Source organism: Nomascus leucogenys, chromosome 2, assembly GCF_006542625.1.
Source record: "Nomascus leucogenys isolate Asia chromosome 2, Asia_NLE_v1, whole genome shotgun sequence".
NCBI lineage: Eukaryota > Metazoa > Chordata > Mammalia > Primates > Hylobatidae > Nomascus > Nomascus leucogenys.
This window is the reverse complement of record NC_044382.1, coordinates 40,126,541-40,152,279: the sequence shown is the minus strand read 5'-3', so window position 1 is coordinate 40,152,279 and position 25,739 is coordinate 40,126,541. Positions and strand designations below refer to the sequence as shown.

Genomic DNA, 25,739 nt, shown 5'->3' with positions numbered 1-25,739 from the left:
TGCCACTGCACTTCAGCCTGGGCAACAAAGTGAGACTTCAGCTCAAAAAAAAAAAAAAAAAAAAAAAAAAAAAAGCGTAAGAATTTGAGTGAAATGATCTGTGTGAGCTGAGTGGGGAAGGTATACCAAGGAGGTGGATGGTAGACCAAGGATGCTAAATAAATGCACAGGATTGAGAGGATGGCAAATGGCAAAGGGATGACCAGTATGGTATGACTTGAAGCCATTTAAGCTAGTAAATTTCCCATATAATGGTTAACCCTCCTTGGGACAGACTCCAAGGAACCAGTGAAAGCAATGGACTATTTTCCTAAAAATAATCAATACTAACAATCTTGCACTTTATAATCAGTCCCTTATGGACTCCCCACCCCACAACCCCATCACCTTTGGCCCTAATCTTCACTTTCTCAGTCAGGGGCTTCAACAATCTGTTTAAAAGCCTGTGAGTTTGGTGGAACATTTTACTTTCCCATTCCTGATTGCAGGGCTGATGCCTACATTAAAGGCTGGTTTGATGTTCAGCTGCAGTCTTTAGTGTCAAGACAGATTACCTGACCTGCTGTAGCAGAAATGGCTCTAATAGATTTAACTGTAAGAAATTGCTGATATTCAATTGTGTATCTACTCAAATGCCTGTTTCAGCAATTCTGTAATTGCTAAAGCACAGGTCCTGCATGCTGTTCAGAGCTCAGAGTGCTGTAGGTCGCTTTCACTCATTTTGTATTCTGATACTAGAGATGGGGAAAGGGAGAAGACAAAGCCCTTACAAAGTGGCCTTATGAGCCGGGTACAGCGGCTCATGCCTGTAATCCCAGCACTTAGGAGGCCAAGGCGGCTGATCACGGGGTCAGGAGTTCGAGACCAGCCTGACCAACATGGTGAAACCCCGTCTCTACTAAAAATTCAAAACTTAGCCGGGTGTGGTGGCACGCACCTGTAATCCCAGCTACTCAGGAGGCTGAGGCAGGAAAATTGCTTGAATCCGGGAGGCAGAGGCTGCAGTGAGCTGAGATCATGCCACTGCACTCTAGCCTGGGTGACAGTGTGAGACGGTCTCAAAACAAAAAAACCTGGCCTTATGACTGGAAAAGAGAATAGAGTTGCAATGGTATCTGAAATGGTGAAGGGTCTCTTGAATATTGGTTATTTCCAAAATTTGAATTGTTTCTTCATACCCAGTCTTCTCATGCAGTTTGTAAGAACTTGCTTTTATTTCTGCTGCTTCATCTTGCTGTAGTCACTACTATAAATGTTATGTGGATCAAAGAAATCGAATGTCTTGATCTCCCTGAGAATTGACACATGTACACATGTATGTAGCATTTCTACTGATAATGTATACCTCACTCAACACAATCAGGCTGGGCACCGTGTCTCATGCTTGTAATCCCACCAATTTGGGAGGCTGAGGTGGGAAGATTGCTTGAGGTCAGGAGTGTGAGACCCTGTCTCTACCAAAAAAAAAAAAAAAAAAAAAAAAAAGCCTGGCATGGTAGCGTGCACCTGTAGTCCTAACTACTTGGCAGGCTGAGGCAGGAGGATTGCTTGAGCCCAGGAGTTCGAGGTTGCAGTGAGCTATGAATGCACCACTGCACTACAGCCTGGGTGACAGCAAGACCCTGTCTCAAAACACAACATAAAAAAAGGAGCCAGGTGCGATGGATCACCTGAGGTCAGGTGCTTGAGACCCAGCCTAGCCAACATGGCAAAACCCTGTCTCTTCTGAAAATACAAAAATTAGACCGGGCATGGTGACTCAAGCCTGTAATCCCAGCACTTTGGGAGGCCGAGGGGAGTGGATCACCTGAGGTCAGAAGTTCAAGACCAGCCTGGACAACATGGTGAAACCCCGCCTCTATAAAAAATTCAAAATTAGCTGGGTGTGGTGGCAGCCTGCCTGTAATCCCAGCTACTAGGGAGGCTGAGGCAGGAGGATTGGCTTGAACCTGGGAGGTGGAGGTTGCAGTGAGCTGAGATTGCACCACTGCACTCCAGCCTGGGCGACAGGATACAGTCTCAAAAAAAGAAAAAAAAAAAAAAAATTAGCTGGGTGTGGTGGTGCGCACCTGTAGTCCCAGCTACTCAAGAGGCTGAGGTGGGAGAATTGCTTGAACCCAGGGGCAGAAGTTGAGGTTGCAGTGAGCTGAGATCACACCGCTGCAATCCAGCCTGGGCAACAGAGCAAGACTCCATCTCAAAACAAAAACCAAAAAAACACAAAAAAACCAAAAACAGGAAGTTGGTGTAAGAGGGATACCTAAGTTCTTCTTGGGACCTAAGCAAGTGCTTACAATCACAAAAGGGAGGCTCTACTAAAGAATAAAACCATTTCTTTTTACCTTTTGTGATAGTTAATTTTATGTGTCAATTTGGCCATTGATGCCATTTAACTGGTTAAACATTTGTCTTTCTCCAGAAGAGATTAGTATTGAATTGGAGATTGCTCTGCTTTGATGTGCGTGGACATCATCTAATCAGTTAAGGGCCTATATAGTACTGCCAGAGCTAAGACATCCATATTCTTCTAACCTCGGACTAGGACACCATTGTGTTCCTGGTCACTGAAATTTTACCCCAACAGCTTTCCCAGCAGTGGATTGTGGGTGTGACCTAGGTTCCATAATTGTGTGAGCCAGTATCTTATAGTAAATCTTATTCTAGATAGATATCCTATTGGCTCTATTTAGGGAATCTCCGTATACCTTCTTGCTATTTATACTATTAGCTTTACTGATAGGTGACTGAAATACCGCGTCCACTCATACCCAAGCAACTTCTCCCTCCTAATAGAACTCAAATATATATTTTGCTTGGGCAATTTGGCTCTTCTGTCTGATCCCAAGGATGAATCTTGACTAATGTAAACCAGTAGTTCTCAACTGGAGTACTCTGGAAATCCTGGAGGGCTTTTAAAGCTATCTTTAGGAGACAGTAGAGGCAGTGGGCAAGGGCCAACCAAAAATGCTAAGGTATCTTCCAACACACCATGTAACAATCCTTCATAATCCTATAATGTTCCCATTGAGTGTTCATGTGGTTGGAAACCTGAGCCTAGAATTTTTCACATGAATCCCAAGAATCTTTTACATGGGTGTTAACAAGCACTGAATCTTCCAAAAATGTTGTCTAAATCACTTCCTTCATACTTGCAAATTAAATTGATTTCTTACACTGATTTTTGGAAATCCATTAATCTCATTTCTATATATTACAAAACATCATAAAAGGAGCTGATACTCTAAGCCCATCTTGATAACAGACTCCTTTGACCATGGCATATGACATTAGTCCATGAAACATAAGGGAAATGTGCTGGGAGACTTGGGAAATCTTAACATTGAATAAAGATGTAGTCCCCTTTCTGCTGAAGTTGTCAGCACATGATAATTAGAACTACATCAGAGAATTTGGGACAAGCCAGTACACTGAGGACAGAAAAGCAGAAATAGGGAAAGAAATCTGGGTTCCTGTTATTTTTGAGCCATATAAATAATATCTTAGGACTTATTTCTAGATGCAGTTTCTTTAATGTATGCCAATTCTGGTTATTTCTACTTGGAGCTGAAAGCAACCTGAAAATAGCCACCTTGGTTTTCATGTTAGAGATCTAAAAACTTTCATTTTAGAGATCTAGAAACTTTCAAGATTCTAAATGTACCAAAGGTCTAAGGGGAGAAAATAAAATCCTTCGAACAAGATTTGCACATGCTGATACTAATTATTTCATTATACCAGCCCTTCCAAATCTTGAATTTGCATTTTTAACCAGTGTTAGAAAATCCTGTATTTCCCTCTTTGGGAAATCTGGGAAGCATGAGCCATGTCATATTCCTGAAGCTAAATCTCAGGGCTTCACCCCTCACAAACAAGAGATCAAGATGCTTTCTATATTTATTAAAAAAAAAAAAAAAAAAAATCCAGAATGGGTAAGAGAACATGTAGGTGCCAGACACAGGGCAGAAGGTAGCTAGAAAAGTATGCCTTAGGGAAGTTAAGTGTCTAGCCTCATTCCTACCTTGTTTTAATAGCTGTACCTAATAGCTAAGTTTTCCATTGTTCTAGATTCCTCTGCCCCATCTACAAACATGGCACAGCCAGCTTGACTTGCCTCAGTTGAAGGACCCCATGTACATACAGGCCAGTACAGCAGTACTAGGCTAACTAGAAGGATCTCATCCCCATATGTGGTCTATTTCAAGTCTATGGATGACTACCTTCATTGTTGTGTGCGAGATGGTTTCACCCCTTGAAAATATGGCCACTTCAGCATAAAATAGTTAAATCTTTATAATCCTACCTCCTTTTACATGCAGCTGAAAAATGACAGGCTAGGGACATAGAATATTGTGAACTTTATACTGTTAGAATCACCATCCATTAAATGATCACTAGCTAATGGTTACTAAATTTACAAATTAAGGAAATTATATATAGAATACTGCAAAAACACAGTAAAAAGACTGAAGTTCGCCCATTTCTGCTCAGGAAGTCTCTTCACTCCTAAGCTTCATATGTTGTCCTTCTGGCTTCAAAATTTCTGCTATTATTACTGTTTTTCCTCCTTTTGATCTTCCTTTTGTTCCCCAGTGCCAGAACTTCCAGAGCCTTCTCGCTCAGATGCCATCTGTTAAGAAAACATTTGAGAGCCACTCAGATTTAATGTTAGGGCTAACCATTTGCTCTTTGTTGCACTCCAAGATGAGGGACCCACATATGTCCCCATCATTCATATCTATTCCACTCCCCCTCCCCGCTTTCTACCCTACTGGTAGTTTCTGGATTCCTTCCCTTTGACACTACCCCCGAGGCCAAAGTAGAGTCAAGATGGCAGGGGAATATCTCCAACTCTAATCTCACTCTCAATTCCACAAATGGCTATGGAGGGAGCCACCAGTGACAGTCATCAAGAACAGTTCCATCAAGATCAAGTTAGGATCAAAATCCACTTCAGCCCTTGTACCTTTTTATATGCCATTTCGAAGAGCTTCAATGATGCCTGCTGAAGACAGGATGCTGCCTGTCTAATATTTTCTCCTGTTTCGCTGTCTTTTCTAGCCAGGAGCTCCCTCATTTTGGAAATCTCTTCTTTCAGCTTGTTGCACTTAAAAAAAGAAAACAAAAATCCTTACTTTTCCAGGTCTCCTGTACCATTACAAGTAGAAGTACTATTTAGAAACATTTTAAAATAATTAAACCCCTACCAAAACCCACAGAAAAATACACTTCACTGGCATTGGTAAAAATGTGTCCAACCTCTTGAGTTACTTTAAAATAGAACTCACCTCATCAGCAGGTAATTGGTCCTTGAATTCTTCCATCTTGGTTTCTGTGTCATGAATGATTCCTTCAGCCATATTAACTGCTTCAACTCGTTCCTTAGAGAAATTAGAAGTTTAAACGAAGACTTTCCAATCAACCAAAGTTTGCTGAATGTCTATACTCAGTAAGACAATAAGCTATGTGTTACATATAGTTACAGGTAAAAATAGAGTAAGAGGGAGAAATCAGAGCGGCATGAAGCGGCAAGAAGGCTTTGAGAGAGATTTGGGCTAGATTTTCTAACATCAGAATTGTGACAGGGAAAACAGAAGAAATAATAAAGGAACTGCACACATAAGGTATAAGCAACGGGTAAGGAAGAATAGATTATCTTAGGTTTTCTCTTACCCACAACCTATGACATGTCCAAACTCTCCCACTTTCTTGTTCAAGCGATTCTCCTGCCTGAGCCTCCCAAATAGCTGGGACTATAGGCGTGCACCACCACACCCGGCTTCAAACGATCTGCCCACCTTAGCAGTGGGCTTACAGTGCTGGGATTACAGGAGTGAGACACTGCACCCAGCCCCAAACTCCCACTTTCAAGACTGAGCTCTACTAAGATTAAAGTTCAGAAGACAAAAAGTAATCACCTTCTTTCGCCGGTCTTCTTCAGCATATTTCTCTGCATTTTTAACCATATTTTCAATATCATCTTTGCTTAACCCACCAGAAGACTGGATTACAACTGTAGTAAAAAGAAGGCATTTCATTAATTCCCAGGTAAAGTTATATGCCTCTTCTTCCTCCATTGCATTAAGAGTACTCCTGCTCATAGCAGCCAATCTTAATACAAATTATGAAGAGGAGAAATAACCTATAGTCCTATAAAGCAAAGTGAAACCAAGGACCCAATATATACACAAACACCAACTGGCCTGTTTGCCCATCAAAACTTCAGCAATCCACAGGCTCAGTGCCTGTTTGGGGGGAATAAACACTACACTTGTACAAGTAAATATGATAACTGAGGGGCAAAGAGGACTCATCATCCTAAGAGGGTCTATTCCCAAGACCTCCCTCACCTCACTCTTAGGGTCTGATAAACAAGGTGACTTACTCTGCTGCTCACGTCCTGTGCCTTTATCTTTAGCAGAAACATGTACTATCCCATTGGCATCAATGTCAAATGTAACTTCAATCTGAGGAACTCCACGAGGGGCTGGTGGAATTCCAATCTAAAATAAACAATATCCAGAGTAAGGTCCTCTTACAGAGAGGTCCGGTGCTATTATTTCCAAATCTATATGGTTTTCTAGTAAACAAGTCACTTGGTTCCTGGGAGAAAGAAGTGATTTAATGTACAAAACCACAAAGTTTATAAGCAACAGTAGTAGTTTGCTGCCTGAAATCAACTGGTTTTATACCAGTGAAGTTTAGCTATATCAAGTAACCATAATGGCCGTATGTACCTGTGGACACACTAAATGACAGCAAATCTCCCCACTATTATTCACCTCACCAATAACCAATAAGCAATGCTGATCAGAAACCAGTAACAATATCAAATGTCTTTTAAATGAGTAATCAAGAGTTTATTTCTGAGGAAATTCCTAAGGCACAAGGAAAAAGCAAGGCTTTCAGGTAAAAAGTGAAGCCATGGGTATCCAGTTGCATCCCTTCTTCTCAAGACTACTCAGTATGTATGTGTATGCCAGCAGTTCATACTAATATTTTTATGGCTTAGATTATTATCTCACTTTACAGTGAAGGAGGCATAGTATTCAGGATTCACAATACCTACCAAAGTAAACTGTCCAAGGAGTTTGTTGTCTCCAGCCATCTCTCTCTCCCCCTGACACACTTTAATTTCCACTTGCGTTTGACCATCAGCGGCAGTAGAGAATACCTAGGGAAAAAGAAACCCTCCTGGGTTGGCAATCTGATTAACCTCCCTTTCTATAGAAAAAAAATGAAAGCCAAAGGTTCACATTCCAAGATTGGAAGGCTCCTAATTTATGGTATGTTCAGAACAAAGGCTGATGTCTTTATAGGGAATAGGAGTAGGATTAGTACAGCAAATGGGCATACAATAGCAATTGTTTCAACTAAGCAAATGCATCGTACAAAGATGCAGCATTAGGACAGAAGTCCTCAGAAAAAGGAACTAAAATGTTGAAACATGCTCATCTGGGGAAACAGGATCAGAGAAAGATGTATCGTGCTCAGTCACAGGAAGTCACCACATACTTTTCTTCAGAATGATGTGTTGACAAATACATCACTGCACAAATATACCAACAACCATAGTTTTATGGAAAAACAACATCACAAGATTGGGGAAGTCAGGAAATAATTTTTTTTTTTTTTTTTTTTTTTGAGACAAGGCCTCACTTCATACTGTCGCCCAGGCTGGAGTGCAGTGTCATGACCTCGGCTCATTGCAACCTCTGCCTCCCATGCTCAAGTGATCCACCCACCTCAGCCTCCTGAGTAGCTGGGACTACAGGTACACAGCACCATGCTCAGCTAATTTAACTTTTTGGAGAGAGGGAGTTTCACCATGTTACCCAGGCTGGTCTGAAACTCCTGAGCTCAAGCGATCCTCTCGCCACAGCCTCCCAAAGTGATGGGATTACAGGCATGAGCCACGGCGCCCAGCCAGAAATAATTCCTACTTCAAGAACAAGCCATGTCCAAATAGCCCTGCTTGGTATCTCGGCACCCTCACACCACCCCCTTCATTCATCCATAAGATAAGAACACTCCCCTAAGTCTGGTCCAGACTATCCTTTTTACTGTCTTTGAGAACAGAAGACTACAGGGAATTCAGTCTCAAATGACTGAGATCCCTTTTAGCAAATAATGTTAATCCTGTGGAGGGGACTACTGATGTCCTTCCTATAATCATCACTACCAGCTAACATGTAAGAACTTTTCTGGTAACAACAACAAAAAAAAAACCAAAATACACAGGATTCTCACCACCCACAGTTAACTATTTATTCTAAACAGCAAAACAGAAAAAGATGAAGTTTTCTAGAAAAAACTCATGAACGTGGCTGCAATCACATCCGTCATAGAACCTAAAACCCACGTGACAAGGTAGGAAGTGATGGCTCTTACCTGGCTCTTCTTGGTTGGAATAGTGGTATTCCTATTAATAAGTTTGGTAAAGACACCTCCTAGAGTTTCAATACCCAGAGACAGGGGAGTGACATCAAGGAGCAGCACATCTGTGACATCGCCAGCCAACACACCTCCCTGAATGGCAGCTCCAATAGCCACAGCCTCATCAGGATTGACAGCTTTACTTGGGGCTCTGCCAAAAAGATCCTGCACAGTCTGCTGAACCTGAGCATCAAGGAAGAAGAACCTGTCAGCCCACACTTGGGAACTACCTGAGCAGAACAAAAGACAGCATGTGTCCTACGCTCCCAGCCAAATCTCAAGACAGGCTAACTCAAATCTGAGAATGTTTATTCAAATAACCATTTCGTACTTGGGTTCCTGCTAATGATCTTGTAACACTCATACACTTTTTTTTTTTTTTTTTTTGAGACAGAGTCTCGCTGTCGCCCACGCTGGAGTGCAGTGGCGCGATCTCGGCTCACTGCAAGCTCCGCCTCCCGGGTTCACGCCATTCTCCTGCCTCAGCCTCTCTGAGTAGCTGGGACTACGGGCGCCCGCCACCACGCCCGGCTAATTTTTTTTGTATTTTTAGTAGAGACGGGGTTTCACCGTGGTCTCGATCTCCTGACCTCGTGATCCACCCGCCTCGGCCTCTCTAAGTGCTGGGATTACAAGCGTGAGCCACCGCGCCCGGCCAACACTCATACACTTTATACCTATAGGAGTATCTCCTTCATGACCCTTGTAAAACTGGGAAGGATTCTCATAAGTTTTATTATCTGCTTTCCCACACAACACATTAAATCATTTGAAACAGAGGATCCAAGGCAAGGGGACTTAGAAGTCCACATTCTCTTGTATATTATCAACTAAAGACCAAATTATCATAGGCAGCTGTAGTAAAAATTTGCATTGCTAACATGGGGCATGGTCTTCCCTTGTGTTTATTAGTGATAAAGTTCCATTTGAATAGTATTGGGGATAATTTCTTTTTTCTTTTCTTTTTTTTTTTTTTTTGAGATGGAGTCTCGCTCTGTCTCTCAGGCTGGAGTGCAGTGGCGCAATCTCCACTCACTGCAAGCTCTGCCTCCCGGGTTCACACCATTCTCGTACCTCAGCCTCCCAAGTAGCTGGGACTACAGGCGCCCACCAAATTTTTTATATTTTTAGTAGAGACAGGGTTTCACCGTGTTAGCCAGGATGGTCTTGATCTCCTGACCTCGTGATCCGCCCGTCTCGGCCTCCCAAAGTGCTGGGATTATAGGCGTGAGCCACTGTACCTGGCCTCGGGGATAATTTCTTAATATAGAGGCATCCACCTGGTCCAGGACCTTTTTTTTCCAGGTTCATTTTTTTTTTGCATATTTCCTTAAGGCCATGTATTTCAATGGAAAAATTAAGAAAAAAAAAAAGTCACTATATTAGGCCCAAGATAATCCTGTTTAGGCTACCAAGAAGAACTGCATCTTCAACAGGTTTGTGCTCAGTCATTAGTTTTCCACACGTTCTTTCAGAATGATGTGTTGAATAAAATACATCATTGCACAAATCTTTGTCGAAGAGATGCACTATGCTGCAAAGACACATGTACAAAGACGGTGGCTGGGGGCAGGGTATTACCAATGTTTTATGCTCTCTGTGACCTCAAACTTTGTTTCAATCCTAAAAATTCTATGACTGAGTTCAGGCTCCTCCCTGCTACTGCCCCTAAAGAAATTCTGCCCCTCCTAATTTTTCATTCATACATACATACATACATATATATATATATTTTTTGAGACAGGGTCACGCTCTGTTGCCTGGACTGAGCGCAGTGGCACAATCATGGCTCACTGCAGCCTCAAACTCACTCAAGTGATTGACCTTAGGGCTCAGGTGATCCTCCCAAGTAGCTGGGATTACAGGTATGCACCACCACGCCCAGCTAATTTTTTGTATTTTTGTACAAAGGGGATTTTACCATGTTGCTCAGGCTGGCCTGAAACGCTTGTGGACTCATGTGATCTGCCCGCCTCAGCCTCCCAAAGTGTTGGGATTATAGGCATGAGCCACCATGCCCGGCCTATTCTTCAATTTTAACAAAACAAACAGAAAAGAATGCTTTAGCGAGGATATAATCTCACCTCCCTTTTAGATCACCCCAGCAGAATGGGCCATATATTTGTGCCACCTGTCCCAAGAATACACTATGTGCCAGCCCTCTCTCCATGACAGAATTCCATTGGTCCATACCTTGGGCATCCTAGTCATGCCACCCACAAGAATCACTTCTCCTATGTCACTCTTGCTGACTTCTGCATCTTGCATAGCTTTTTGGCATGGAGCGATAGTCCTCCTGATTAGATCAGTGACAATCCCTTCAAATTGAGCACGGGTCAACTTCATATTCAAATGCTTGGGTCCAGAAGAATCCATTGTAAGATAGGGCAAATTGATGTCAGTCTGCAAAGGAAATGTTTAATTGCATGTCAGTGAGCAGGCCAAATGACGGTTACACTTATTATTTCAACCAAAATATGACCATGCCCTAGGACAGAAGACTTGCAAAACCACAGGGAGGGTGAGACCTAGTTTAAATGAATAGTCACCAAGAATTTTTTTTTTTTTTTTTTTTTTTTTTTTTTTTTTTTTTTTTTTTTTTTTTGAGACAGAGTCTCATTCTATCGCCAGGCTGGAGTGCAGTGGCGTGATCTTGGCTCACCGCAACCTCCGCCTCCCAGGTTCAAGCGATTCTCCTGCCTCAGCCTCCCAAGTAGCTGGGATTACAGGCATGTGCTACCATGCCCAGCTAACTTTTGTATTTTTAGTAGAGATGGGGTTTCACCATGTTGGCCAGGATGGTCTCGATCTCTTGACCTTGTGATCTGCCTGTCTCAGCCTCCCAAAGTGCTGGGATTACAGGTGTGAGCCACCCCGCCTGGCCAAGAATAGTTACTCTTTAAGATGCAATGTTTTGCTGGGCGCAGTGGCTCACGCCTGTAATCCTAGCACTTTGGGAGGGCAAGGCGGCGGATTATGATGTCAGGAGATCGAGACCATCCTGGCTAACATGGTGACACCCCATCTCTACTAAAAATACAAAAATTAGCTGGGCATGGTAGCACATGCCTGTAGTCCCAGCTACTTGGGAGGCTGAGGCAGGAGAATCGCTTGAACCTGGGAGGCGGAGGTTGCGGTGAGCCAAGATCACGCCACTGTACTCCAGCCTGGGCAACAAGAGTGAAACTCCATCTCAAAAAAAAAAAAAAAAAAAAAAAAAAAAAAAAAGCAATGTTTTATCTCCCCAGAGATAAGCACTATAGAATCTGTTTTAATCAAGTTTATAGTTATTAACAAGAATGCAGCAGATAAGCAGGAAAAAAATCCCCATTCAGAAAATAAAGAACTATTCTGCCACTAAATATTCATTAGAACCACGCTACTGATGTTTTCCTTCACCAAGTTTTAAAAATATCCCATGTAGGTGAAGAGAAATGTCAAAGTTATGTTCTGAACCAAATAACATGCCATCAACCCTGGGCTCTGTAAGTTCCAGGATGTTTACAAGTGGTACGAAAGCTACAGACATGCTCTCATTAATGTATGAGGACTGACTTGTATGGCCATCACATCCATGGAGAGCAGCTGACAGTCACACCATGTAACATCCCAAATCCCAGTACAACATGGGATCTTACAGTGTGTAACTGAGAGTGAGTCCTTAACCATCTTTCTTTAGGAGAAAGTATCCTAGACATTTGAATACTTAATAAATAGAGTTAACACACCATCTGTAGAATAGTGATATCTAAATATTATCGACAATTTCTTTTTTGCAAAATATTGATTAACCAAATCAGAACACAGAATTATCTAAATCAATGCTATCCAGAATTTTCTGTGACAATGAAAATGCTCCTTATGCTGCTCAATTCAGCAACCACTAACTTGACTACTGAGCACTTGAAATAAGACTAGTGTAACTAAGAAATGTAATTTTAAATGTTATTTAATTTTAATTAATTCAAAACCCGTATTTGGCTATTATAGTAGCACAACTCTAAACACTAAAAGCTAATGGCAACCTGAAAATCTCTAGCACTAACTCTCAACCCTCTACAACCAGTCCAACATCCATCACAATGTTCTCTCCTTACCTCCTCTTTCAAACCCAACCACTTATGTCTCACTCTCACTCTCTCATCCAAGTCTTTTCTCAACACATGGTTAACAACAGCCCCCCCCCACACCCACTGAGGCTGCCTTCTGCCCTTCACAATTCTCCACTCTACTCCAGCCAAAGGGCTTTTCACAAATCGATACATGACCATGTTACTATCCTCAACTCCTCTGGGGTTTGTATTCACTTATCTTGGGAGAGACGCCAAATCCCAAATCTATAAAGCTTCTAGGCCAAGGGTGTCCAATCTTTTGGCTTCCTTGGGCCACACATAAAATACATTAACACTAACGACAGCTGATGGGTTTAAAACAAAAACAAAAAACAAAACCCTCAGTATTTTAAGAAAGTTTACAAACTTGTGTTGGGCCACATTCAAAGCCATTCTAGGCTGCAGGTTGGACAAGCCTGCTCTAGCCTCATTTTCCATGCCCACCAACAACCGACCCCAATCTTCACTCTGCCCTTTTGGCCACTCTGGCCCTTTCTCAGGTGTTCACCTGAGAGCCTTCTCTTAACTCATTTACACATGCCCATTTATCTTTTTCTGATAAACTCATCTCTCAGATGCTATTCTTGTTATGCTGAACACCTCTCTCAGGTACCTTATTTTTATTATTTTTATTTTTCATTTTTATTTTTTGAGACAGAGTCTCATTCAGTCGCCCAGGCTGGACTGCAGTGGTGCCATCTGGGCTCACTGCAACCTCTGCCTCCTGGGTTCAAGCGATTCTCCTGCCTCAGCCTACTGAGTAGCTGGGATTACAGGTGCCCGCAACCACACTTGGCTAATTTTTGTATTTTTAGTAGAGACAGGGTTCGCCATGTTGGCAAGGCTGGTCTTGAACTCCTGACCTCAAGTGATTCACCTGCCTTGGCCTCCCAAAGTGCTGAGATTACAGATGTGAGCCACTGCACCCAGCCCCTTCTTAGATTATTTTTAAGAGACCTGCTCTGCTGCCCAGGTTGGGGTGCAGTGGCATTCACGGCTCACTGCAGCCTCAAACACTTGGGCTCAAAAGATTCTTGTGCCTCAGTCTCCTGAGTAGCTGGGACTACAGGCACGCAGCTGTGATGTAGTGCACCACGCCCAGCTAGTTTTGTAGAGACGGGAGTTCTCACTATTTTGCCCAGGCTGGTCCCCAACTCCTGAGCTCAAGTGATATTCCTGCCCTGGCCACCCAAAGTGCGGCCCCTTCTTAAATTATAACTATAACTGCATTTTTACCACTTGTTACATTAATAGTAACTTAGAGTATTCAGTTTCCTATGTTTTCCTAAGCGTGTAATATTTATGAACTTGGTAATACAACCCTTAGGGGAAGAGTACCACTATTATCCTTGTTTTGTAGATAAATAACAGTAATGTTAATTCATCCAAGATCACCAATTAAGCGATACAATGGGGACTCGAACCCCAGCAGAATGCTTGCAGAACCACCCTTAACCTTTACTTTGTATCAGTTCTAGTTTAACGTTTACTAATCTGTTCTAATTAATGTCCATCTTTCCAAACCACAATATAATCTGCATGAGGGTAATAAACGCTAAGAATTTATTCTATAGATTTAAAATCACCTATGCAATGCAAAACTGAATGTGTAAGGATGCTCAATACATCTTGCTATAATAAATGCTGGAAAACAATCAAAATGTCTATCAATAGGATGCAGCCACATTAATTAAAACCAACCAATCTCTTCCAACACCTCGCATCCCCTACCCCAAATGTCAAATCTCTGGGAAGAATTACAAACTATCTTCTGGCAGTGCCAGGTATTTCAACCTCAACCCTAACCAACGTTGCAATGTTCTGCCACTCCATGATAGCAGGGGCAAAGTAACATCAGCAAGACCATGGATGCGTGTTTATAACTATGTCACTCCTCTCAGCCACTTAAAAAAAAATATCCAGGTTTGAGGGGAAGGTTCATTAGCAGCAACCACTTTACCAACACAATGAAAACCATCATAAATACCTCTTCCCTTGTGGGTGATCAAAATAAAGGTGTCACAGCTCTGCTCTTCCTGCTGTCACCCAAGACACCGGAAATAGATCTGCTGCTTTCTATCTTCATGGGTCTCTAACACAGACCTAACATAGTTTATACAATTCTATTCTTGGTGGTTAAGAAGTTTCACCTCTCAACTGGAGCTAACCAAGCTGACAAAGAGGCTGCATAAATCTGATGCTCACAGACGGAAACTTGCACAAGCTTCAGCTCTTTTTCTAGATTGGTGATTCAAATTATTGTCATTTTTTGACACAGGGTCTCATTTGTCACCCAGGCTGGAGTGAAATGGTGTGATCACGGCTCACTGCAGCCTCAACTCCTGGGCTCAAACAATCCTCTTAGCCTCTGCAGTGGCTGGGACCACAGTTGTATAGACTATGATCGGCTAATTTTTCAAATTATTAAGTGAGAGACAATTAGCTGGGCTCAGTGACTCACGCCCATAATCCCAGCACTTTGGGAGGCCGAGGCAGGTCAATCACCTGAGGTCAGAAGTCCGAGGACCAACCTGGCCAACATGGCAAAACCCTGTCTGTACTATAAATACAAAAATTAGCCAGGCATGGTGGTGCACACCTGTCATCCCAGCTACTCGGGAGGCCAAGGCAGGAGAAATCGCTTGAACCCAGGAGGCAGAGGTTGTGGTGGGCTGAGATCACGCCATCGCACTCTAGCCTGGGCAACAGGAGCAAAACTCCGTCTCAAAAAAAAAAAAAAAAAAAAAGACACTCAGAGATTCTCCAACTCACAAGGAGAGGTTATTTAATATTGTCAGTTAAGGCAGCAGTTTTTCCAAGCTAGTAATTCTAGTTTTAAACATTGCCAGAGCAGGTTTTAAAATAAATGTCTTTAACTGAAAGGCAAACAAGTACACCCAGCATCATTCACATATTATTTAGCTCCAGTATACCTAACTGATTTGGGTGGTTAAAAAAATTTCAGCTCATAAAGAAACTAAAGACCTTACTGTCCCTGTGCTCATGGCAAAGGTCTCTAGAAACCAGAAAATTGACAAAACAAACAAAAAAACTCAACTAACATTAGGCCAATTAGAAAATACTATTTAAATAAACCCCGGCTGAAAATATCCATCAAGACTGCTCGAATTTTCCGTGTCTCACCTGCACAGATGAGGAGAGTTCACATTTAGCCTTTTCAGCAGCTTCCCGTACCCTCTGAAGTGCCATATTGTCTTTAGTCAAATCAACCCCTGTCTATAAAGTGAAGACATTGAACACCAGCATTAGTGAGGTGAGAAATTTAAACTGCAGTAATAAGGTGGAACAACACAAAATGGAGTCATACCTTTATATATAAGCATGAATTACTTTTTATTACCCTTTATGTGTAGGGAAAAAAAATAATCTATTCTGAAAAGAGGATCTGTGTCTAGAATAAGGGGGTTGAACTGAACTCGTAAACAAAGCAAAGAGCAATCTGAACAAAGAATTTCTCAATATCCCAACGTCTACATATTAACCACATTGTTAACTCACCTCTCTCTTGAATTCCTTCACAATGTGCCGTAGCAAGGCCTGGTCAAAGTCTTCCCCACCTAAGAAGGTGTCCCCATTTGTGGATTTCACCTCGAATACTCCTTTCTGAATTTCCAGGATAGAAATATCAAAAGTTCCACCACCTAAATCATATACAGCAATGCTGTAAATGATTTGTGAAAAAAAGAAAGAAATCCTTAAGGAACAAAACCTATCACCAGGATATAAATTTCAATAACCAAACACAGATAATCTAAGCTATTTCCCTGAGGTATATACTAGTTAAATTACCATGGCCCAAAAGAAAACAAAGGAATGGTTTTGAAATGAAAAAACAAATACCATACAGACTTAAAATCAGTAAAAGCACTATTTAGTTTAAGTAAAAGGCTCAATTACTAAGAAATCAAGTGACACTTTAGTTTCACACATGCAGGTAAGAAATTTACTGCACAAACTTACATTTTGTCTTCTGATTTATCTAGACCATAGGCAAGAGCAGCAGCTGTGGGCTCATTAATCACCCGAAGCACATTCAGTCCAGATATCTGGCCAGCATCTTTAGTGGCCTAGAGAAAACAAAGAGAAAAACATTTTTGTACCCTTCCATCCCAGGCACCTTACTTTTTGTGAATAAGAATGCTAATTGACCTCACCTGTCTCTGCGAGTCATTGAAATAAGCTGGGACTGTGATCACAGCATTTTTTGCTGTGTGCCCCAAGTAATTTTCTGGAAAAGAATGAAATTCAATCATGGAATTCTGTCAGAACAGAATTATTAATGTAGCCCAACGACCTGTGTCATCCTTTTGGAGCCACAGACAACATTCATCAGTCTTTTGACAAGTGACCTAATATGTCTTTGCAGGAAAACACTCCAAGTAAATACACTGGTTAAAAACCAAAGATTGGGCCGGGCACGGTGGCTCACACCTGTAATCCCAACACTTTGGGAGGCTGAGGCGGGCGACCACCTGAGGTTGAGTTTCGAGACCAGCCTGACCAATATGGAGAAACCCCATCTCTACTTAAAATACAAAATTAGCTGGGCGTGGTGGCACATGCCTGTAATCTCAGCTACTTGGGAGGCTGAGGCAGGAGAATTGCTTGAACCCGGGAGGCGGAGGTTGCAGTGAGACAAGATCGAGACAACACTGTGCCACCGCACTCTAGCTTGGGCGACAGAGCGAGACTCTGTCTCAAAAAAAAACAGAACAAAACAAACAAACCCAAGATCGGCCGGCCGGGCACAGTGGCTCATGCCTGTAAACCCAGCACTTTGGTAGGCTGAGGCGGATAAATCACCTGATTTGTCGGGAGTTCGAGACCAGCCTGACCAACAAGAAGAAACCCCATCTCTTTACTAAAAATACAAAAGTGGCTAGGCATGATGGCGCATGCCCGTAATCCCAGCTATGTGGGGGGGTTGCGGGGGTGAGGAGGGCAGGAGAATCGCTTGAACCCGGGAGGCGGAGGCTTCGGTGAGCCGAGATCGTGCCACTGCACTCCAGCCTGGGCAACAAGAGCAAAACTCCATCTCAAAAAAAAAAAAAACACCCAAAAACCAGAAACCCCTAAGATCACTCTTTCAACATTTTAGTGAAGGTTCACTAAACTACAATGACCTTTAGACTTGTAACAGCCGCTTCAAATAGGAAGTTCTAATTTATACCTAACAGGGACAAAAGCTTAATGTGTAGTCTTGTAGCTTTCAATATAGAACATTACCCCCTACTGGAAAAAAAGAAACAAGCCAGCCACCATTAGTGAGATTTGAAGATTAATTCAATCTGCAGGGAAAGCATGAAGTGTAACACAGTTTTGCCATTCCTAGGTTTTCTATACAAAAGGGACCACAGATTCATCTACAGGACGCTGGGGCACAGGGAGCTAGTGATCTCACAGGAATCATTCTGTTCTTAGAACTTTCCCAGATGTGAACTAAACCCACTCACCTGCAGTCTCTTTCATCTTCATCAACACAAATGCTCCAATCTGACTCGGAGAATACAGTTTCCCATGAGCCTCAACCCAGGCATCACCATTGGAGGCACGGACAATTTTAAAGGGAACATTTTTACTATAAGACACAAAAATTCTATTAGAGAAAACTACCTGAACAACTTACCATGACAAAATTACCACACACCATGAACATCCATCTTCCACCCCAAGAGACTCATTCATGGCCAACAAATGAGTTTGTGAAATTCTTTAGAAAGCAATCACTAACGTGGTTTATGAGGATTACAAGGCAAAATGAAATAAATAAAAAGAAAGCAATCACTAACATATAAAAACATCATGATGAAACCTCAACATTCTTTACTTAGCGCCCCAGGCAGAAGATTTTTGCAGCCACTTTAGAATAATTTGATGATGAAACCGTTACTGTATGATCCAGCAATTCTACTATCTAAGACAAATGGAAATGTTTATGTCCACACAAAAACTTGTACACACGTTTATGGCAGCATCATTCCTAATAGCCAAAAAGCAGAAACAGCTCAAATGTCCATCACTTGACAAATAGATAAACAAAATGCGCTATATGTCCATACAGTACTGTATTATTTGGCCATAAAAAGGAATGCAGTACTGACACATGCTACAACATGGATGAACCTTGAAAACATGCTAAGTGAAAGAAGCCATAGAAGTCCATGCGACTCCACACATACAGAATTCATATTCTACTCAAGTTCAATAAAGCTGTTTAAATTTTTAAAAATATTTAATTTAGGCCAGGCGTGGTGGCTCATGCCTGTAATCCCAGCAATTTGGGAGGCCGAGGTGGGTGGATCACGAGGTCAGGAGATCGAGACTATGGTGAAACCCCATCTCTACTAAAAATACAAAAAATTAGCCGGGCGTAGTGGCGGGCGCCTGTAGTGCCAGCTACTTGGGAGGCTGAGGCAGGAGAATGGCGTGAACCTGGGAGGCAGAGCTTGCAGTGAGCCGAGATTGCGCCACTGCGCTCCAGCCTGGGCAACAGAGCGAGACTCCGTATCAAAAAAAAAAAAAAAAAATTTAATATACAGAGAGAGACACACACACAGTCTTGGCTTGTTGGCTTAGATGGTCTTAAACTCTTAGCCTCAGACAGTCCTTCCACCTCTGCCTCCTAAAGTGCTAGGATTACAGACATGAGCCACTGCTCTAGGCCTAAAACATTTTGTATACAACAGGAAACTCTACCTATGTTTCTAGTATTTTTTCTTTTTTTTTTTGAGACAGGGTTTCACTGCTATTACTCAGACTGGAGTGCAATGGCATGATCTCGGCTCACTGGAACCTCTGCCCCCCAATGTTCAAGCCTCACTAGTTGCTGGGACTATAGCCGCGCACCACCGAGCTTGGCTCTTTTTTGTATTTTTTGCAGAGGCGGCTTTTCCCCAAGTTGTCCAGGCTGGTCTCAAACTCCTGAGCTCACCTCAGCCTCCCAAAGTGTTAGGATTACAGGTGTGAGCCACCACACCTAGCCTCTAGTATGTCTATTTTAGAAAAAGGCAGGCTGGGCATGGTGGCTTACGCCTGTAATCCCAACACTTTGGGAGGCTGGGGTGGGAGGGTCAGTTGAGTCCAGGAGTTCAACACCAACTTGGGCAACATAGTGAGACCCGTCTCTATTGGGAGGGGGGAAAAAAAGAAAAAAAGAAAAACCAAGTTTTTTTCTGTACTGGATCAACACATGATAGAACCTATGCCATTTCTGCCTTATGTATTCAACACTGAACTATGTGGTTTAGGAATGCTTTGCAAATTTTCATGTATCATGTCAATACATAGCAAAGACCTACCTGTAAAGACAAAAATGAATTTTTTTTTTTTTTTTTTTGAGACGGAGTCTCAGCAGCCCAGGCTGGAGTGCAGTGGCAGTGATCTCGGCTCACTGCAACCACCATCTCCCGGGTTCAAGTGATTCTCCCGTCTCAGCCTCCCAAGTAGCCGGGATTACAGGCACCCACCATCATGCCCAGCTAATTTTTGTATTTTAGTAGAGACAGGGTTTCACCATGTTGGCCAGGCTGGTCTTGAACTCCTGACCCCAGGTGATCCGCCCACCTTGGCCTCCCAAAGTGCTAGGATTACAGTTGTGAGCCACTGCGTCCGGCCAAAAATGAATTTTTTTAAAGGGATTACCCTTTTGGCAGTGGTACAGATTTCCCCTAGGGACAATAAGTAAAATGACTAAAGTAAGGTGCTCCAGAGATCCTAATCAACATGCTGAGGCTCTTCTGTGTGGCCCTTGCAAATAACTGCTTTTTGCACAAAACTTTTGCTGTTACTCACATGTCTTTCTGTACTTCAGGATCATCATATCGCCGGCCAATGAGACGCTTGGTAGCATAAAATGTATTGTTTGGGTTGGTGACAGCCTGTCGCTTGGCCGGCATTCCAACAAGTCGCTCACCATCTGCTGTAAAGGCCACAACTGAAGGGGTGGTTCTGGCACCTTCGGCATTCTCCAGCACCTAAACCCCCAAAATGTGACAGAGAATAAGTTTGTGGTTATCACTGGTATCTTTTTTGAGATGGAGTCTCACACTGTCGCTAAGGCTGGAGTACAATGGCACAATCTTGGCTCACTGTAACCTCCGCATCCTGGGTTCAAGCGATTCTCCTGTCTCAGCCTCCCTAGTAGCTGGGACTATAGGCGTGCACCACCACACCCAGCTGATTTTTTGGTATTTTTTAGTAGAGACGGGGTTTCACCATTTTGGCTAGGCTGGTCTCGAACTCCTGACCTCAGGTGATCCGCCCGCCTCAGCCTCCCAAACTGTTGGGATTACAGGCATGAGCCAATACGCCCAGCCTATTACTGGTATCTTTGCAGCAATCATTTAAGACACAAAAACAGCTCCCAAATTGCAAAACAAATGCACATGAACAATACTACCAGGCATGCTTTACTGCTGATAGTTAATGAACAGTAGATATTTAAGGTATCTTTAGTCCTTTACTTTCAAACTACTACTACTACTATTTTTTTTTTTTTTTTTTGAGAGGGAGTCTCGCTCTTGTCACCCAGACTGGAGTGCAGTGGCGCAATCTCGGCTTACTGCAAACTCCCCCTCCTGGGTTCAATTCTCCTGCCTCAGCCTCCTGAGTAGCTGGGATTACAGGTGCCTGCCACCACGCCCAACTAATTTTTTTTGTGTATGTACTGTTAGCAGAGATGGGGTTTCGCCAAGTTGGCCAGGCTGGTCTCGAACTCCTGACCTCAGGCGATCCGCCCACCTTGGCCTCCCAAAATGCTGGGATTATAGGCGTGAGGCACCGCGTCTGTTTTTTTTTTTTTTTTTTTTTTTTTTTTGAGACAGAGTCTCATTCTGTCACCTAGGCTGGAGTGCAGTGGCACTGTCATGGCTCACTGCAGCCTTGATCTGCCAGGCTCAGCTGATCCTCCCACCTTAGCCTCCAGAGTAGCTGGGACCAGAGGTGCACACCACCATGCCCGGCTAATTTTTTGTAGAGACAGTGTTTTGCTATGTTGCCCAGGGTGATCTTCAACTCTCAGGCTTAAGTGGCCTCCCAAAGTGTTGGGATTCAGGCATGACCCACCAGGCCTGGCTCTGATTTACATTTTAAAAGCTGCTTAAGGCTCTTGTCAGGTGAACCTCTGTAGTGCTGATAATTTTATGTATCTAACTTCCCGGAAAAGGATTTAAATGTGGTATAGAGGTAGGACTACTAATTTACTATTAAGAGGGGTGGGAATAGCTTGCACTGTTTGGTTACTCTGGTAACCACCAAAGTGCTGCATTTTCTATACTGAAACAAAGTTGGGTGTGCAGAGACAGACTAGAAGTGGAGCTTCATATCTGAAGTAATGCATGTTGTTCATTGCAGCAGGCTATTTCTTTTGAAGCCTTACTCTGTACATGGAACCTTTATTCCCACTGGGTTCCTATCAAGATTTAAGAGCACCTGGAATTCTTGACTCTTCTTCCATTCATGGCCTCTTTTGCTTTCATGCTTCCTCTTTCCCCCCAATCTCCTCTTCTGAAATAACCTGAACTGTCTATGGCCTTCTTATCCCACTTGTTTGGCACCAAGAGATTATTCCTTCTCTTGGCCCTAATTTGTGCTTCTTGGCATTTTTCCTATGAGCCTGATATCTGTGGCCAACCCCCCCAAAAATTTAGAAGTAGATATAATTCTCCGTGTGAAGGTAAAGATTCTTGTCCCAACATTAGGTATGAAAAACCTGACCTATAGTCTCCTTTTTTTTTTTTGAGACAAAGTCTCGCTCTGTCACCCAGGCTGGAGTACAGTGATGTGATCTTGGCTCACTGCAACCTCCGCCTCCTGGGTTCAAGAGATTCTCCTGCCTCAGCCTCCCGAGTAGCTGGGACTACAGGTGTGTGTCACCACGCCCAGCTAATTTTTGTATTTTTAGTAGAAACAGGTTTCACCATGTTGGCCAGAATGGTCTCGATCTCTTGACCTTGTGATCCACCCGCCTCAGCCTCCCAAAGTGCTAGGATTTCAGGCGTGAGCCACCGTACCCGGCCAATTTTTTGCATTTTTAGTAGAGACGGGGTTTCACCATGTTGGCCAGGCTGGTCTTGAACTCGGGACCTCAGGTAATCTGCCCCCCTTGGCCTCCCAAAGTGCTGGGACTGCAGGCGTGAGCCATTATGCCCGGCCAGCCCTGATCTATAGTCATGTTTTTGCTATTTTAGTTGGAAGTACTTCCAGGCCAGGCTTAGTGGTTCACACCTGTAATCCCAGCACTTTAGGAGGCCAACACAGGCGGATCACTTGAGCTCAAGACCAGCCTGGCCAACACAGTGAAACCGTCTCTACTAAAAATACAAAAAATTAGCCAGGAATGGTGGTTCACGCCTGTAATCCCAGCTATGTGGCCAAGGCAGAAGAACTGTTTGAACCCAGGAGGCAGAGGTTGCAGTGAGCAGAGACCGTGCCACTGCACTCCACTGTGGGCTATAGAGACTGTCTCCAAAAAAAAAAAAAAAAAAAAAAAAAAAAAAAAATAAGGAAAAGAGCACACAATTCTGGATAGGTTCTGGATAAGGTCCTAGTTACCAATCATGCTCACCTTTGCTTGTTTACCTTCCATAACTGCCACGCAGGAGTTGGTAGTACCCAAATCAATACCAACAACTGCTCCCTTGATTGCTTCTGATCTGTAAGACATTTAGAACAACGTCACAGCTATTGTTATCTTGAAAGACCAAAGTCACTGGAAGATAATATTTAATTGGAAAATTAACAGTGGTATACTACATAATCTCTAAATAAATACAGATAATTACAGAGAATAATAATCACAACTGTAGAAAACACTGCTTTGAAGTTTAATATGTATTCCCTCTCAGAGGAAATGATATTATACTTACGCATAATCCCGCCTTGAAACAATTCTAAAAGCCTCATGACTAAGGCCATTCCAGCCATCCTAAAAAAGAAAAAACGGACTCAGTCACCAACCAGTGTGTATCCTGGGAGGAAAAAGAGAAAACTTGGGCTCACTTAGCATACAAAATACATTAAGCTACTAAAACAGTAAATATTAAAGTTTCCCAAATAAGTAAGATAAAAAAAGGTAAATAAAAGATGGCCTTAGAATCACATTACAGTAGGATTTCTCAACCGTGGCGCTATTAATTTTGGGCCAAATTTTTGTGGTGGGGGCTGTTCCGTGCATTGCAGGATATACAGCAGCATCCCTGGCCTCGACACCCTAGAAACCAATAAGCACCCCAGTACGTTAGTGACAACCTAAATATCCACAGACATTGCCAGATGTCCCCTGGGGGAAAACACTTCCCCTGACCTTGCCATGCAATTAGTTTAAGAGAACTAGAGTTTTACTAAGTCTTTGAAAGAAAAAAAGAAAAGTAGTGGCCTTTCACTAGGATAAAAGACCTTTATTACAACTTAACCTCAGGCTCCTTCCAAGCCTTCCTTAATGCCCACATACAATTCCTGTTCTCCAAAGCGTTTGTCTTTTATTTTAGAAAACAAGTAAACACTCCATAGTCTTTTTTCCGACCCCCGATCTGCTTTTTTTTCTGAAGTAACAAACGAGTACAATCTTACACCACAGATTTTGAGAAAATGTTTCTAAGCACGGAAACTGGAGTTCTGACTCAGAGCTTTCTTATTTTTTTTCACCGTATCAACGGGATCCTTACACACACTGTATTCTGTAGAGGAGCCGAAAATAAAACTGAAAATAGTGGCTTTCCCAATAGACTGCATCCCTCACCCCCAAGGCCAAACCTTTCCATCCAGCCACAGAACAGGTCATCAGGACCACTACCTGGTAATTTTGAGATGACACTCTAGATCGCAAGGGGTGTGACTCAGCAGGGCCCAAGCCGGAGGCAAAACCTTTGGCAAAATCTTGAGCCAGCAGCGCTCACTGTGGAAGGCCCGTTACCTTCCCTCCCGCCTGACCTATCCTGGAGAATTCAAACCCTAAAGGGCGCGCGGCCTGCCGCACCGAGGCCCGAGGCCGTGACCCCATTCGGGAAGGTCCGACAGTTCCTCACCTGGTGGCGGGCGGCCGCAGAGCCCCGGGAGGCTGCGGCGCCCACGAGACGGGCTGCAGCAGCTCGGCTGGCGCTTATCATGGCGGATAGATGGATGAGTACAAGGCAGCAAATAGGCTCTCAGGCGGCCAGGAGCTGCGCGATGCGGTGGCGGCAGCGCTTCTGGAAACCTCCAACCACGTGGGGTGAGGGGCGGGCGTTGGTCACTGCGGCCCAGAGGCCCGCTCTTCCACTGAGGCGCCGCCCGCGCCGCCTGACCAGAGGATACTCGACTGCCGCTCCCGGAGCCAGGGCATACAGGTAATATGCTCCGCAGCACGATGGTTGGAGAAAGTCTGCCCTCCTGTCCCGGCTGCGGCGGCTCTGAGCTCAGAAAGAGTCCAAGGGAGGAAGAGGGGTATGAAGGCGGCACCTCGGACAGCCCCGGTCCTCAGCGACAGGAAAGACTCAAGGTCACACGGGATAAATTGCGAACCGATTACAGTCTTCTTGCGTCAGTTGCGCGGGAGGAGGAGCCTGTTGCGCCTGCGCAACAGACATCCAGCTGAGAACCTAGAGCGCATGTGCGCAAGGAGTGGCGGAAAACGTAGGTGGAGACTAACTACAGCGCTCATTGGGTGCCCGAGCGCACGCCAGCGTTCCCTGGGGCGAGCCCGGGCGCGTGCACACCCCGTGGGCGTGGACGTGTTCCCAGCTCCTGCTCCTGGAGGACGGCGCCATTTTATCTTGTGGCTTTGTGAAGTGAGGACGTCAGTACTTTTGTTGCTCGGTCCCGCCCGTTGTTCACAACTTGAAATACACTTGGATATGCAGACCTTAAACAATTTCGTGTTGCGTTTTATCACAGGGGTCTTGGGTTTCCAACTACAAAGCGTTTGGTTCACACAGAACATTAGACCAATTAGCCTGCACAAAGGGAAAAAAAATAGCTGAGCTTGGCCGGGCGCTCACGCCTGTAATCCCAGCACTTTCGGGAGGTCTAGGCGGGCGGATCACGAGGTTAGGAGATCGAGACCATCCTGGCTAACACGGTGAAACCCCGTCTCTACTGAAAACACGAAAAAGTAGCCGGGCGTGGTGGCAGGCGCTTGTAGTCCCAGCTACTCGGGAGGCTGAGGCAGGAGAATGGCGTGAACCCGGGAGGCGGAGC

The 25,739-nt window shown here is 43.7% G+C and overlaps 1 protein-coding gene and 2 non-coding genes across 3 annotated transcripts; all 3 read right to left on the bottom strand.

Moving 5' to 3' along the window:
- Positions 1-3,449: 3,449 nt before the first annotated feature.
- On the bottom strand, positions 3,450-24,812 carry HSPA9 (heat shock protein family A (Hsp70) member 9). Its single transcript, XM_003266441.4, has 17 exons — positions 24,590-24,812; positions 23,432-23,490; positions 23,131-23,218; positions 20,358-20,539; positions 18,020-18,144; positions 16,721-16,794; positions 16,527-16,633; positions 16,065-16,227; positions 15,690-15,782; positions 10,627-10,836; positions 8,389-8,616; positions 7,067-7,171; positions 6,383-6,500; positions 5,916-6,010; positions 5,286-5,378; positions 4,964-5,104; positions 3,450-4,627 (listed from the first exon to the last, which is right to left on the bottom strand). The coding sequence occupies exons 1-17, from the start codon at positions 24,668-24,670 to the stop codon at positions 4,550-4,552; spliced, it is 2,040 nt and encodes a 679-aa protein (XP_003266489.2). The 5' UTR covers positions 24,671-24,812; the 3' UTR covers positions 3,450-4,549.
- LOC115831877 lies at positions 7,483-7,552 on the bottom strand. Its single transcript, XR_004027367.1, has one exon. It is a non-coding gene; the product is annotated as a small nucleolar RNA SNORD63 (small nucleolar RNA).
- On the bottom strand, positions 9,873-9,940 carry LOC115831874. Its single transcript, XR_004027364.1, has one exon. It is a non-coding gene; the product is annotated as a small nucleolar RNA SNORD63 (small nucleolar RNA).
- Positions 24,813-25,739: the final 927 nt, after the last annotated feature.

Coding starts and splice junctions, on each gene's coding strand:
- HSPA9 (XM_003266441.4), bottom strand. CDS start 24,670: ATGATAAGCGCCAGCCGAGCTGCTGCAGCCCGTCTCGTGGGCGCCGCA. Junction 23,491..24,589: donor CTGCGGCCGCCCGCCACCAG/GTGAGGAACTGT, acceptor TTTCTTTTTTAG/GATGGCTGGAATGGCCTTAG. Junction 7,172..8,388: donor TTCCAACCAAGAAGAGCCAG/GTAAGAGCCATC, acceptor CTTTTTCCCTAG/GTATTCTCTACTGCCGCTGA.